General features: G+C 41.4%; 1 protein-coding gene across 1 annotated transcript in view; it reads left to right on the plus strand.

Annotated features, from left to right (window-relative positions):
- The first annotated feature begins 7,541 nt into the window (after nt 1–7,541).
- THEMIS (thymocyte selection associated) overlaps nt 7,542–15,667 on the plus strand; it is an 80,181-nt gene continuing 72,055 nt past the window's right edge. The window contains exon 1 of the mRNA XM_065734247.1: nt 7,542–7,682. Within this exon, the coding sequence (XP_065590319.1) occupies nt 7,592–7,682 (91 nt within the window). The 5' untranslated portion in view covers nt 7,542–7,591. The remainder of the gene's footprint in view (nt 7,683–15,667) is intronic.

Genomic DNA, 15,667 nt, shown 5'->3' on the forward strand with positions numbered 1-15,667 from the left:
TAAAAAAATAAAAATAAAAAGGAAAGGAAAAGAAAAAAAAAATAAAGAGGTCCAACAATTACTGAATCTTTATACTTCCTCTTCTGAAGAAGGAGCAAAGGACACCTGGAAAAGGGCCATTGCTGCAGAACAGTAAAGCAGTAAATGCAACTAATCTTTCATATGTTAAAATAATGGTAGCCAAAATGCCTTGTGGCAGGGTAATATCTGTGCCTTGAAAAACGTAGAAAATTAGAAACAATTTAACTGATATGTTAGCAAGTGTTAAGATAGAGTTTTGATTCTTTGATGAACACCCGATTTTGGTGCAGGAACAATTTGCTCTTAGACTCAACTTCATAAACAAAGAGGAAGGAATTGCAATTAAGATTGTTCTCCTACTTTCTGAAGCTGTTTCCAAACTCAGGCCAATAAAATTGCCTTGCGGCTGTGTCTGTGTACCTTTTTCAGAAATGTTCCTATTAGTGGTAAAAATAATAAAAATAAATAAATAAAGAGGGAGAAAGAGAGAAATTCTTGGAGGTATTTTAGAATGGCAGCTGATATAAATAAAAATAAATAAATAAATAAAAATAGAAACGTTCCAATAAAAACAGGCAAACACATTAATTGCCGACACTTTATCATTAACTTCAAAGTCACACAACAAGCATGTCATTTAAGATAAATATTAAGGAAGATAAAAAAATGCAAGGTAACCATTATTAAAATAGTTGTTTTTCTGCTTTCTTTTCACAACTATTTAGACTAAATTCTGGATTCCAGCACTCACATAAAAAAGAGTTGTTAGTGCTCTTTCTTCCGGTAATCTAGATATTAGAGAGGCAAGGAGGGTGAGGTGCCAGTTTACATTCTAGCTGTGTTAAGCTCTTTGCTGTCAGAGAAAATCAAACTGTTTTCCTTCTCATCTGTAAAAAAAAATTGTCAGTTGATAGGTGAAACTTCAGGAATAATTAGTGAAAGGAGACGTGTAAATTCCATTGGGTGAATCAATCTTTCACAAATGTATTTAAATGAATTCAATGTCCTTTTCTTTGAACAGTGGCAGGGTGCAAAAAATGTATTTTGGATTCCTTTAACAGCATCTAGAAACCTACATTGCCTCTTTAAAAATGAATTACAGCACACCCCACTCAAGGAATCACAAAGGGAGAGAGTGATATTTAAAATTAATTCAAAAAATTTCTCCAACATGTCTCCAGCTGTCAAAAATGCATTGAAGATATGCCAAACATATTTCAAAACACTTCTTGTAATTTGAAGATATCTCAAGTAATTTTTCCTCCTGAAGTAAATCTTTAATGGAACTATACTTTTCCATAAAACTGATGTCATTTTTTTTTCTGTTTAGGCACCTTCCTTTCTCTTTCTTCCCCAAAAACGACAGTGCACGGAAGCAGATACTTAATGGAGTTTGCTGAGCTGCATGTGTCTTTTTTTTTCCTTTTGCCTAGTTCCATGGTGACCATTCTCAAAGTGGGCTTTGGACACTATCCATGGCTTTGCTCTGGGCATTCCATGTATGCCTGGGTAAGCCATGATTTCTCTGCTTCTGGTCTTTTTCTTTTCTTTGAGGCAAAATGATGTCTCAAACTGAGCATGGAAGATAGAGGCCAAAGTGCTTAATATTAGCATAGCTACTGGAAAACAGAGTTGGATTTTTTAATAGATCTTACATTGTGATGCCACATATAGATATCTGAGTATTCCCAAGAGGATACTGATCTTACATACTGCACTGTTAAATAAAAAGTAGCGGTGCTAATTGGAGATAATCTTTACGGCCCATTTTGTGTAAAAGAATATCAATTTTCACAGGTTCCTCTTTGTATTGGAAAGGCCCAGAATTCCTATTGTGCTTCTGCGTTCCACTTCATCTTCAGTGTACTTTATAAAAACTTATAAATCAATCCTCTTAATGTATTTATAAGAGGAAATAGCATTAATTAATAACTGAATGTTGATGAGGGAATCATTAGCTTTGTATTTTGAGTCAACACAAGTGTAGAGGTTAGAGATCTCAGAACATATCCTTCTTGGTGTGGTTGCACAATGCATTTGTGGAGCCACCTGCCTATGCAGTGCATGAATGTTTCAGAGCTGCGCCAAATTCATACACACTACTACAAACAACTGAAAGCCATAACTCCTCCTTATTAAGAACCTCTGCTAACCCATACTAAAATAATGAAAAACCTTTCTGACTCCAGTAGGTACAGAATTGCTCAATAAAATGTACAAAATACCCACAGGTTATTATTGTTCAGTCCGTAAGAATGGTCAGCCAAAAACTTACGATTTTTCAAAATGTAATATGTGTACATGTGCTTTAGTATTTTAAAAGCACTAGGGGATCCTAGTTCTTCAATAGACCATTCACTGGAGTCAAACACTGACAAACAACCCTCTGGGCTTGAGAGCTTTTACTAACAGGCTTTTGTTCACAACTGCTAAGCCATTTAAATTTCATATGAAGAGCACGTTCAAGATCTCTCTTCCAAGCTGTAAAGAAATGTCAAAGAACCCAAAATGTAGTCCTCAAAAACATAAAGGAAAGTTCACAATGCAATTGCAGGACATTAAAATGTTCCAGGATTTTAAAGGCAGGAGCCATCATAATCCATTGGGGTGACTGCCTGCTTTGTGAAGGCTTTAGGATTTTTCACTCAATTGTTTTGTACCAAGTCCAACAGCTTGCAGTGGAGCAAGATAATATCTTTAGAAGGGCAGATTTTATTTTTGTCTGTGGGTTTCAATTAATAGTGAAATGCCATAAATTTCTGTGCTTAATCATCTTTGATTTTTAACACAGAACCTTTTTACAGTTTTCAGCAGGATCTTGCCATGACTTTGTCTGGAGAATAAAAAGTCCTCTACCCAAACATTCATCCCAAGAGAAGTATGAGCAGAGAGTGCATTTGGAAGTTGGAACGTTTAAGTATGTATGCATGTAAATTTTTAGTTGCTGAAATACACTGTGCAATAAATGATTTAAATTTTAAAGTGAAATTAGAAATGATTCTTGCAGGTGTGGAAGGATGTTACATAAATGTTAGGCTAAGAGAACTGGAGGGAAGATTTAAGTGTTCCAAGGACAACAATTTTGGCTTTACTGGGCAATCTATGCATACAGAAGCTGTAGAATATCTTGTACACAGAGATCCATCCATCATGTTGTAGTGCCCTATTGGCAGTTAGGTCTTCAGTCTGTTCAATCCTTGTCTCCCTAGGACAGACTCAGGGTTTCACTGTAGGGGATGGATTTTTTTTGTGTATAATGACAGAGGTGATGAAGAAGCTGCTGAGAACACCAGTTAATGTCACAAGGGTCATTGAAAGGACTGGGCTGTCAGCTGTGAGTCAGGCACTGCTTAGGTGGGCTCAATGAAAACTGAACAGTCCTACAGAACTGATTACAGGGAGAGGAAGACCCAGCTCCTGAAATCTCTGTGGCTTTTTTTAATGCTGGATTCAGGCTTGTGGAGGAGTTTCAGTGTAATGCTGTTCACTGCAATTAGCTAAATAGCCAGTGGACTCCTATAAATGAAGCATGATTCTGCAGCTAAAATTCACCTATAGTAACAGATGATTTATTTCCCTTTGATAATCAGAACTGTTCTTAATCTTCTTGTAGTCTTTAGTTGAGGCCTAGACATCCAAGTGTCCATTTGTTCCCTTGGGAGATTGTTTCACAGCCCAGTGCACTTTTGTCAGGGAGAATTCCCTACAGTTCAGTCCAACTTTATTTTAATGACAGGTGGAGTTTCCACCTGGGGCTGGGGTAAACACATAAGCATACTGCACTTCTGCTGTACCTAGACTTTGATTCAAAAGGCAGCATAACCATTCAGTACAAACCTTACCCACATTTGCCTTCCAGGTCTTGGCTGCTCCCAGTTTCCCTAGAGCGTCCGTCTCTTTGGAATTATAGTTCTGCCAGCTCAAATATCAAATACATTTCCCTTGTGTTTATAAACTCCGTAAGTGGGGCATATCTTCCTATGGATATAATGCCTGGTTTCATATTTACTGAACCATTTCAAAGATTCTCTTCCAGCAGCTCAACTAATGGCTGCATTTATCAGGTGATTGGTCTGAGCTGAGAAAACAAAAACAACCACAAATTTTCACAGGTTAAAAGTGACTTTATTTGAAAACCTCAAACATTGCATTGGCTTCTTGGAAATCAGGAAGTAAAACAGATGAATGTTCACCAGTAAAAATATTCCACTGAGGAAATGTGAGGATGGAATGGCCAAACCAAATGCTGCCTACAGACTGCTGGAAAACACTGGCAATGTGGAGGTCCCTATAAGCTATTTATGCAGAAAGCAATAGCTCAGAGAAGTAGCTGTGATAAGGATAGGTTTGGGACTTATGTTCTTTCAGTATGAGAAGAATGGTCTCAGATTTTGGCTCCACTCAATACAGTCTATATGTATTTTCCTCCAGCTTGTCTTTATTTCACTAATGAAGCAGAAAAAAAACCTTCCAACTCAAGATCCTCTTGAGAATTTAATCTTCAGTAGGTCACCTCCCCCCTAATCATCCATTTTTACCAGCAGTCTCTGATGATGATGTGGCAATCTTCCTTTCTGGGATGAAGAATAAATATATTGGATTTTTCTCAGCACTTTCCATTGCACATCAAACTGGAAAAAGCTCCTCTAAAGTATTTGGTAGAACCACTCTTGGTGCTAACAGTCATTAAGATTCCTCAGGTAACACATGAGCAGTGGGTAGTATTCCTGACTTGGGTTGCACCTTGAGTTAGTTTTGTTAGGCTGTGTGACAAAGAGATTCTCTCCACACACACACAAAGGAACACAGAGGTACCCTACCCAGGGTATCTAGGTGGGCTCATCTGCCCACAAGAAGAAGCAGAGAGGTGCTACAGCAGCTAGGAACCCAGATCACACCTCAGAGAAAAGAGATCCTGCCCAGAGCCCCCTAGAACATCACAGAACAGTTGGGGTGACCCCACTATATGAGATAAGAGTGAGGTGGTTGGCGCTTGTGTGATTGTGTTTCTTAGTTGAGCTGTGACCAGCAGTGTATTTGTGTTTAGGTGTGCATCTATGTGCGTGTGCCTGCTGGGGACATGTGCTGCCGTACGGGGGACATGGAGCTGTGGCAGTCTCACTGCTGTTGTGCTGCTGGATTCATCAGCCTATAGCAGGTTTTGTGCCAATTTGTCTTGCAAAAAACCCATACCTGTTTGTATTCTTGCTCTGTTGGTTTTGAATGATTTCAAAAACAGTTATTAATTTATATGTGCATTTGCAGTCTATGTTAAATGGCTTTTGTGTTTCTGGCAGTCTTAACTAACTGAAGAGCCAAATACAAGTGAATTCAGGAACAGTAAAAATGTCTCTAAGGGCTCTTGGAGCATAGACCAAAACAACGTGAAGAGGTAAAGCCAAGCTTCTGGCTCTAACACACTCCCTGACAACCTCAGGAGCATTTACATGCAGAAAATTGGCTTTGATTCATGAGTTGTACAAAAAAATTTTCAGCATATGAAAATGTTCCACTGAAATATGTGTGGTTTCAGCTATTCCAGTAGGACCTCTTTATGTGCTTAAAAATTATGCATGCAATTCTAGTTGGACCCTGGAACTGTCAGCTTTTTACAGTCAGCCTTTTGATTACCACTGAACCTGTGTGATTTCCCCAGCTCTCTCCTGGATCAGAGCTATTTGCTTAATTTCACACATGTGTTGTTGGGAGGAAAGGGGGAGGAGTCCTGGGTGTTACAATCCTGTATGAATGGTTGGATCTGCATATTCTCTACCTTGCCTTTTACTAATAAACATAAAGCCCTGTTATTTGTTTTGCCTGCAGCACCTGCAGCATTAACTGAGGACAGGAAGCTCTGCACCTGCAGTCTCCCTGCTTATAAACCCAATTTCACATGGTCTGCAGCAACATTTGTTAAGATTGCGATAATGAATTCTTCAAGAACCATGCTTAACCTGCCACCTCAAAGCCATCCTCTTTTAGCATTTGGGTTTTTAAGGTGTGCGGAAGCTGCTCTGGTTTCAGCTGGGGCAGAGTTGATTCTCTTCGTAGTGTCAGGTACGTGTTTGGCTTCAGGAGAAAAACCGTGTTGATAACATGCTGATGTTTAAATTGTTGCTGAGCAGAGCTCTACAAAGCCTACATATCAGTTTTCCAACTTCTTATGCTGCCCTGCCAGTGAGGGGGCTGGAGGCAGAAGTAGCTGACTGGGGACAGAACAGGACAGCTGACCCAGACTGGCCAAGGGGACGTTTCATACCATATGACATCATGTGAAAAAACTATAAACTGAGGGGAGTTGGCTGGGAGACAGGTGGTGAGCAATTGTGCATTGCTTGTTTTGTAATATATACATATATATATATATTATTACTATCATTTACCTCTTCATTTTCTGTTTTGGTAAATAGTTTTTACCTCTACCTATTAGTTCTACCTTTTTTGTTCTGATTATTTTCCCCTATCCTACTGGGAAAGGTCGGAGTGAGTGAAAGGCTGTGTTCTGTTTGCCTATGTAAACCACAACATAAAGCTTAATTCAGAGGCAATAATCCTCTGAATTTTAACATGAAATGCAGCCTCAGAGGTTCATGAAAACAAACAGTTGGTTATTGTCACACTCACCAGTTCATCTAACATCCTTCCTGCTTTCACTGACACCTCAGGGTGGCATGAGAGTGGTGCACGGGGAACATAAGAGCATGCTTCAGCTTTCCTGGTGATCTGATTCTACTGCTTGTTTACTGCATGGTCTCGCTCTTCCAAGGAATGTTGCTTCAATAGCAGCACTTGATAAGGTTCTGAACAGCAGCATCTGAACCAGTGCAGGGATTTTGCTATTAATGCAGTCAGACTTTCATATTGTATTGGGAAGCAGCCTCTTAAAATTCATTCCTGGTTTCAGCATCTCAAATTGGAATTCCCACGAGTCACTAGTGACATAAACCATCTTGGTCATTTTGCATAGCATCATTGTGTTTTAATGTCAGTCTACATGGCAAACTCATGTACTCCATTTTTATAACTCAAATCCAGATACAGTACTTAGGAAACAAAAAGTATGAGAACAAAACAGTTACTTTTTTTCTCTTCAAAACATCTTTGTGGTTTTGAAGATAACAAACACTGAGTTATTTTGCCACTCTCCTAGAGGGAAAAAAGGAACCAACCCACCCAGATGAGATACCTTTTTCCCACTTTAGGCAGGGCAGGTGTTAAATGTCTTTTTTTCCCACAGGGTGGGTATTTCCAAGCTGAATCAGTAGCTGCAATCAATGAGATGGAGCTTTGTGGTGGATGCCACTGCCTGCTCCCAAGCCCAGTACCCATAATGATGCCCACACTGCTTGGTGGGGCCAGGTACCCCAGCTTGGCGTCCCCACATCACAGCACTCTGCCTGCTGCTGTGGGAGGAAGCAGCCTGCAGGTCAAAGAAGCAGAAGTACCTCCTTGCACCACTCCTCCCCACCCTGCAGCCCCGGCACAGAACGCATCAGGCTGTAAGACTTGCATCTTCTAAAGTCTCCCTGACCTTCAAGTGCCAAAACCACATGCTTCCTTGCAGCCAACCATGGCATCAACCCTGGAGAAATTCATTCATTCTCTGGACCCCAGAGCCCTTCCAAGGGTACTCCAAATCCAGGCAGGCATCTATTTGCAAGGTGAGTGATGGGTGCTTTCTGGCACAGCTTTCTGAGTTCATCTTGGTCCTCTCTGGGGCAGCTTGTGGAAGAGGCAGATGGAGAATACTGACAGCACTGTTTCCTGTTAGTTTCCATCTAATTTTCTCTCTCCTCTGAAAAAAAAAATAATGTAAGCATCAATGGTTTTGAAAGTGTCTTTGGTATGGTGTACATCTGCTCTTCTCTGAAGCTATAGGGAAGGTGATATAGCTAGTGCTCATCATCTTCTGGTCACGGTACTGGAATGAGTCATGAATTTGCTTTATGCTGGCACAGAGCCATCAGTCCGGCGATGGCAAATCACAGTGCAGAGGTTAATTCATTAGTATTAGCTCTGGTCTACAGAGACTGAAAAGCAACTATGGGAAATCATATGGGGAAAAAAAACATTTTCTGACATTTTGCCCCATGTTTGAGGGTACTTCAGCTGTGTGCAGTTATGAAGGGATGGCTATGAGCCAGACAGTAGCATCACATGGACAATATTTTGATGGGTATTTCTGCTTTATCAGGTCTCTCTATTCTGCTTTTATACTGGGCTATGCTTGTGCATAAAGCAAAGAGGTAAAGAGGCTTGCACTGCCCAGAAGTTCTGTGCTTGGTCAAGGCATGGACTGCAGGTAAGGACAGCGAAAACACCATGCCAAGACCATGTGTGTGTCTAGGACATATAGTCTGTAGGTCTAGGACAAGAGGGTTACCTGCCTGTCACTGCAGATCAATGGTTTGCAGAGGGATTAAGCAAGGCCCAAGTGTAAATAAACTCTGTAGCAGGACTATGTGTGGTGTTCCTGTCTTCCAAAGGAGAAGGAAGGAAAAGTTATGTTAGATAAAACAGAGGGGTGATTAATGAAATGAGTTTAAGCTTCAAAATCCATAATATCTACGTTTATGTCAATCAGAAATCCCCACGTTGCTCCAAAGGAGGAGGAGGTAGGACACAAATGCCCTTTGCTGCAGCCATGGAAAGTCTGAACCAGGGCTTTCAGGGCTGATCTTTCCCCACACTCCTGGGGAGACATGGAACAGTAGGGGCACTCTTCATCTGCAGGCACAGCATGCTTGGGATACATGCGACCAGTATGCAAAAAGGCATGCTGAGAGATTAGAGTGGCCAAAATTACCAGAAACATTTGAATTTAAGGTTTTCTGGACTTCACTCACTTCTACATGTGTCTTGTTCGAGTTGCATTTTTTAAAAATGGCCTCAGAACTTGTTTTCGGCTTGAACTAAGTGAAAAACTTGGTGATTAGGCAGCTGCCTAAGTAATGAATAGTGGAATTTAAAGTAAAACTAGAAGATCACTTTCTTGAATTTGAGTAGCTATAAATATGAGACGTGCATGCGTCTGGAGATGGTCAAGACGTGTGTAGATATGCCACTGAGGAACATGGACAGTGGGCATAGTGGTGGTGGGCTGATGATTGGACGCAATGGTCTTAGTGATCTTTTCCAGTCTTAATTACTCCATGATACTACGCTATGTGTATACACACACAAACCATTTTGAAATGCATATATATAGATACAAAACACTACAATAAAACTGCAGCAGTTTTATTGCCAGCGTGTTTCTGAATCCCTACAGTTTGCATCCTGCTGCTGGTGGATGGCAAAACTTTGCACCATTAGAGTATGGAGTATTTCAGCACAGGTTTTCCATTTACTGTGTAGGCCCTGGTGCATGAGGAGAAGACAAACTGTGGAGGCACAGCCCACCAGCCGTGCTGCAGCAGTGCCCTCCCACATGTGAGGAGAAGGCTCTTAACTGACAGCTGTCTCTAGGAGAAGAGCTGCCTGGACTGGGGAGGAGGTGACATATGCCTCAGTGACCCATGAACATCTGTGCTGACTGGGTGAGGCCTTGTGCTACTCTGCTGCTTATAAGTTCATAAGTTCATAAGTTCATAAGTTCATAAGGTTGGAAAGGACCTATAAGATCATCTAGTCCAACCATCCTCCTATCACTATCTCTACCCAACTACTAAATTAAGTCCTTTAGCAAGGGCTTCTTCAGCCCTGGCGGTACTTTTTCCTGTCCTCTGCTCTAGTGCCTTCTTCTCCACTCAACAGCCAGTTTATCTTGCATATACAAGCTAGGCTGATGCTCAAGTGCAGCTCAACTCCCTTCTTTTCATTCACGGCATAGGGCTCCAACATCTTAAAGTACTTGACTGCATGGGTGCACACTAATAGACTTGCAGTGTTTTTTCTCTCTTCCTCCTTGCTTCAGGAGATGCTTAAAGACACTGTCTAAGGGGTCTGTGAGATCGAGGGCTACTAAAGGTCTTCTTGACCCAGTGCTCCCTCTGCTGCTGTCTGCACTGCATCTTCCCTGAGCACTTCACTTCCATCTGTGCCTTGCAGCAGGAGGGAACATGCTGTTCTGTGATTGCATTCTGATTTATATTGTATTTTCTGAAGCGAGAGCAGCGAGTGCTTCAGAGAAAACCTGAAATATCTCCTGTTATATTTCTAAACAGCAGAGTGGGGCACTTTGTGCACTTTGAATTTCCATTAAGACAACACTTCCCAAGTCCTTTCTTGGCCAGACTGCCACTCACCTCCATCATACCCTTTTGATTTCTTGTATTGCAGGCAATACACCTGCAGTCATGGTGTGGGCAATGTCACATCTCCTGATAGGAACGCAGATCTATTGCTATGGTTGCAGGGACCAAATCAGAGCATTTGTTCAAGATGTATTTTGAAAGCATCACACTGACGGGTTTGTCTGGAGCTGGTCAATAGCAAAGGATGAATAATTTTATGTGAATTTAAAATAATGTGAACTTGTACATATGTACATGCTATGCTCTACTCCAAACCCCCCCCTGCCCTCACCCCCCCAAAAAAAAGTTTAAAACCAGTTTTAACTGTTACACTGACTGAGAAGTAAAGTACATGATCTAATAACTCAATTAGAGATGTCAAATCAAAGCTGCAGCATCAACCAATGGAGGTTATAGCCACATAACTGGTAAGGAGGTGGTGAAGTTTAATTCATGCCCTAGTTTTCTGTGGTGTGCTGGTGTGCCATGATGGTGAAACTCATTTACTCAACCTGGAAGTAACATAACATTTTGAAGAAAATGCATTTAAGTCTAAACAATTCTACAAATACATCACTTGCAAATTAGTCTCACTGCTCTTGACAGAGTTTCAGTTCTTCTACAAGAATAAGAAAAGCATGGTGAGGGTCTTTATAAAGATGAGGGGCTTTTTTAATCCGTGTCAGGAAGTGCTTTTTTTGTTTTTGTTTGTTTGTTTTTTTAGAAGCTACAAAGTCATGTTCCAGAGTAAGAGTAGGAATTTGGTTGCCTTTAGGCCAGGGGAAAATTATGGTAATTAAGAAGTCTCATTCTACCTTCATAGCCATGTAGTATCAAATACAATTCAAGCATTTCATTTTAGGCACAGGTCTGCCTGCTACAGCTTTAAGTGGAGAACGTTTGAAACATGCTGTGTATACTCATTCCTCCATTAGTTTATCTATTAGCCTATAAAAATTCTGTCTCTGCTTCTATTAATGGAGTTGTGATTTAACTGTGTTTCCCAAAACTGCAAGTGGACAGGACCATGTAGATCCTGTTTCAGTTCAGAATGCTTTATACTAGAGGAGATGAAGACAACTGAATTGCTGTCTTTTGTGGTGAATGCTACACCCCAGACACCTCTCTGTGGTGCAGTTCTCTTTTTCGTTCCTGATTTGAAGCAAAGGGTTGGGTTTCCTGTAACGTTTTACATTCATGAGATGATACCAGCAGCAACATTACACTCTTTTTCATGCCACATTTGGACTTAGAGTTGAAACCCTACCCTTTTTGCCTCGGGATGGATGGCCAAGGTTTGATGAGCTGGCTCAAGCTCCCACATTCTTCATGCCCTTTCTTTCTACCAGAGTGCGGCTGTATGATCGGCCTGCAGTTACTCTCCACGACTAACACTGTGCAGAGTCAGGAAGATGGGCTTTTAGTAATAGCTCTAACTTTTTCTAAAGTGCTTTTCATTCATCACACTCAATGGGCCATTCAGAAGTAGGGAAATTATTGTCATCCCTGAAAACAGAAACACTGATGAAGGGAGAGAGTAGTTCTGCTGGCCCCCAGGGTGTCTCTCAGAGCAGCTGTTTTGGACTCTGCTTCACTGTTCTTTTCATGATATCACTGCTGCAGAAATCAAATTGCTAAACTACTGAAGGAAGTAGGAAGGTTGATTATAAGATGAAAGCAAATATGTCAGATACAAATATCTTGGTAATCAACACTGATTAGGAAGCAACTGTAGTGCAGTCTGAAGTACATGACAATTTAATAGCTCCTTAAAATATGTTATTAACAAATTAAACTACTGAAGCTCCATTGGAAACTGATTTGATTGATTTAATGTCTTTCTTTGAACATTTTTGTAAATATTGATGCTTAGTGAGCTAAGTATTGTATGGCTACTGATTTTTACAGATGGCATGCGGTATGGGCTTTCATCTTCATGTTGCAAAAAAATTGTCTGTTTTAATACTGATATAATTATTTTATGGGTAATTTAATTTAATATTCTGCAGGCTTAAGTTAACCAGTGGCAGGATAGTAAAATGTGTCAAATTTTAATTGTGAAAAATGTAGAACTGCTCAAGGCATCTATTCTGTTGGTGTTGCTTGCCACTAACCATGTTCTCTACCCACAACCTTCCCAGTGTTTGCTCCATTTAAATAGAAATCCCACAGAGTATTTCTTTACTCCATTAAAGCTAAACACACACTTCAGTGATGTGGGACTAGGACACCAGGAACTGTGATTCTTCGTAGTATAGGGAGGCTTTGATAGATCCTCATTGCTTTTCAGCTGTTCCAAAGCAGCATGTTTTTCATAAATTGCAGTGCCAGAACACCTACTCTTTATGATGGAACTATGAAACTCATCAGGAAAGTTTGATGTATTTTCTTTCTATGGTGTCACGCTCCAATATAAAGGAGTGAGATGAGGTTCTTTGATTATGTGTGTACCCGATGGCGAGATTAAGACACAATGGATCAAATGTTAGCCCAACCAGTTTATTACAAATACTAGTTGCTTAGAGATATGGGGAAGGGAAGGTGGGCGATAGAAAAGAGATGAAAAGCAAGGAGTCTTGGCAGAAAGCAGGAGAGATATAATCACCACCGTGGGTCCAGCGAGGTTTGTAGTAGGCCCGTTGATCTCAGGAACTTGTCAGGTCACCGTGGGGGATGGGAGATGGCAGCAAGCAGGCCTCAGGGTCCGTCCTAAGTCTCTTCGGGAGTTCTCCTCAAAGATATTTTTTCTTTGGGTGTTCTTCTCCAAAGTTCTTTTCTGAAAGTTCTTCTCCCCCAAAATCCTTAAGTTCAGTGAAGGCCTTTTATCCCTCATTTCTCAGGTGTTTTTTCCTTTTCTCTTTGTTTGTGTGACATGTCTGGCCCAACAGGTAAGCCAGCAGCGGATGTCGCCTTCATTGCCATGCAGGAGCATTGTTGTCTTTTTGTGGTGGTCAGCTTCTCCAAGCCGTACCCCCCCAGAAAAGACTATTTGCACCTATTTCTGCTTATCTTTACAACCATAAGCAGAGACAACGAGGCACCGTAACACCCACCTAGACAACCGGCAGTTATCAGTCAAAGTCTTGTCACCAGAAAAGGCCTTACAAAGCAAACTTTGAGACAAAGGAAAACAGTTTCTGTCTTTCACGTATGGGGAGAAGGGATCTTTGAGCCAGCAGCCCCCAGCTCTGCAGGTCTGAGGTGCAGCAGGCTGCAAATACAGTTCTGCACTCAGCTCCTTCTCCTGGCATCTGAAAAGTACTTCAGGGACAAAGTGGTGAGAAGAGATATCACTGCAGCCTCATGCACACCCATGGTTAATGTCTCTGTAGATCTAAGAGATGCCTGATATTGCCAGGTATGGGTTCCCCCTGCACTGAGGCTGTTTGGTTCTCACTGACAGTTGCAAGGGGGAGTACCTAATGGAACTCCTTTGGTTAATATGAACAGCTCTATTTAAAAGCTCTCTTGTGAACTGTGAAGAAAAAGAACATGGTCACGTTCGTGGTTTCCTTTGGCTCTCTTTTGCTGACTGCATAATCCACACCTGCTTGCCTCCTCTGCAGTTTCAGTGTCACCCTTTCTGCCTCTGTTACTGGAAAGCAGCTTCTTTCCAGAGTGAGATTCTCTGAGTCTTGTAGGGGAGCCACAGGTTGTGCTGGCCATTAGCAGGGCACTGCAATTAATTAATTACAGATACCTCTTTAACTCCTAAACTGCAAACTGACTAAAAGAGGAATCCTCACACATTGTCTCAGCTAGACAGTTTGGAAATGTTTTGATGAGGATGATTAGGGCTGTATATCTTGGAGATGGAAGATCAGTGAAAATGACCTGTTCTTTTGCTAGGTGGAGTCCCATTTGAGTGAATGCCAAGGGCAGAATTGTGCAAGAAAATGTAGAACATTGTGGTGCAGTGTTTGTTCTTGCTGATTTCTCTCATTTTTTCTCCCATAGAGAAAGAAACCAAATCTGTTCAAGAAAATTGAAGGGTTTCTTCCCTTTAAGATAGTTATTTTCCTTCCTCTTGATTCAGCATTTAGGAAAGTGATCCCTGGATAGAATAAGAACAGCAGATTGTTTGAACTCTCTTTTGTGGACAGTAGTCAGAGATGTTAGTAAATTTTCTCTATTAATATGTACCCCTGAAACTCTGCTGTACTTGCTCAGATTGCTTCAAAAACATCTTTTATTCTGAACAAGAAGGAAAGTGCCTTTCAATGAATGCAATATGAGAACGAAACCTGACTTTTATGGGTCAAGTGTTGCTCATTTTATTCATGCTGCTGCCCTCAGTGGGATGACTCATCCACATACAGTGCTAAAACCTGACCCTCAGTAGCTGGCTCTGAGGGCAAAGCTGTTTTGAGGATACTTATGTGCATTTTTTTTCCTTGGCATTCAGCTCTAGGCCTCTCTGTTGAAGGCAGGCACAAGGGATAGGAAGGATATCCAAATTGCCTGACTTATTTCAGCACTACCGCTTCCTGAAGGGGGGTTGTGGTGAGGAGGGGGTGGGCCTCTTCTCCCAGATAAATAATGACAGGACGAGAGGGAATGGCCACAAGTTGCACTGGGGAAGATTTAGGTTAGATTTGAGGAAAAATTTTTTCTCTGAAAGAGTGGTCAGGCACTGGAATGGCCTGCCTAGGGAGGTGGTTGAGGCACCATCCCTAGCGCTGTTCAAGAAGCGTTTAGATGAGGTGCTAAGGGATTGGATTTAATAGCTTAGTGGGTAGGGATGGTGACAGGAGGATGGTTGGACTAGATGATCTTGTAGGTCCTTTCCAACCTAATGTATCTATGAATCTATGAAACACAGGGATCAGCCCTTCTCCCATGTTCTGGTTTTCTTCAGTGGGTTGGAGGCCTACAGGAATGGGAGGAGGAGGCCTATGGTTGGAGGAGCCATGTTCCGAGGTGCACCAACCTGCAATCCTATAAAAATACCACCGTGTTTTCACAAACACGGGCTCTGGGGTGATAACTAGATGACTAGAGCAAATAAGCAGAGAGGAAATGTTCTGGTGTGTATTTCCTGTAGTACACAAGTCCCAAACCATGTGCTGCCGCTCAGTTTCAGGGGGACATTTTCCTCTTTCAGTAACTTTCCTTCCCATCATGTCTTATGCATGAGAGAATGTGGCATTTGTTCAGGTTAGCCATATCTAGTCAGCTCCCTTGGGCAGACAGCTATAGGCTGAGGGGCAGAATGCAGTGTTCTCAGCGGGTGAGATGCTTAAACAAATTGCTAGTCTGGGGCTTTATCTGCAATGCTCAACACTCTGGTGTGATCCCACAACATGATTTAAGCAACCTTCCTAAACCTAGTCTATCAAAACACATATGTTGTTAAACATCTACCTCAATAAGCGTACCTTAAGACAGAGTAATGCTGCAAATCAATGAGA

Source organism: Cyrtonyx montezumae, unplaced genomic scaffold, assembly GCF_038088225.1.
Source record: "Cyrtonyx montezumae isolate F1298 unplaced genomic scaffold, pur_monq_1.0 scaffold_0, whole genome shotgun sequence".
Lineage (NCBI taxonomy): Eukaryota > Metazoa > Chordata > Aves > Galliformes > Odontophoridae > Cyrtonyx > Cyrtonyx montezumae.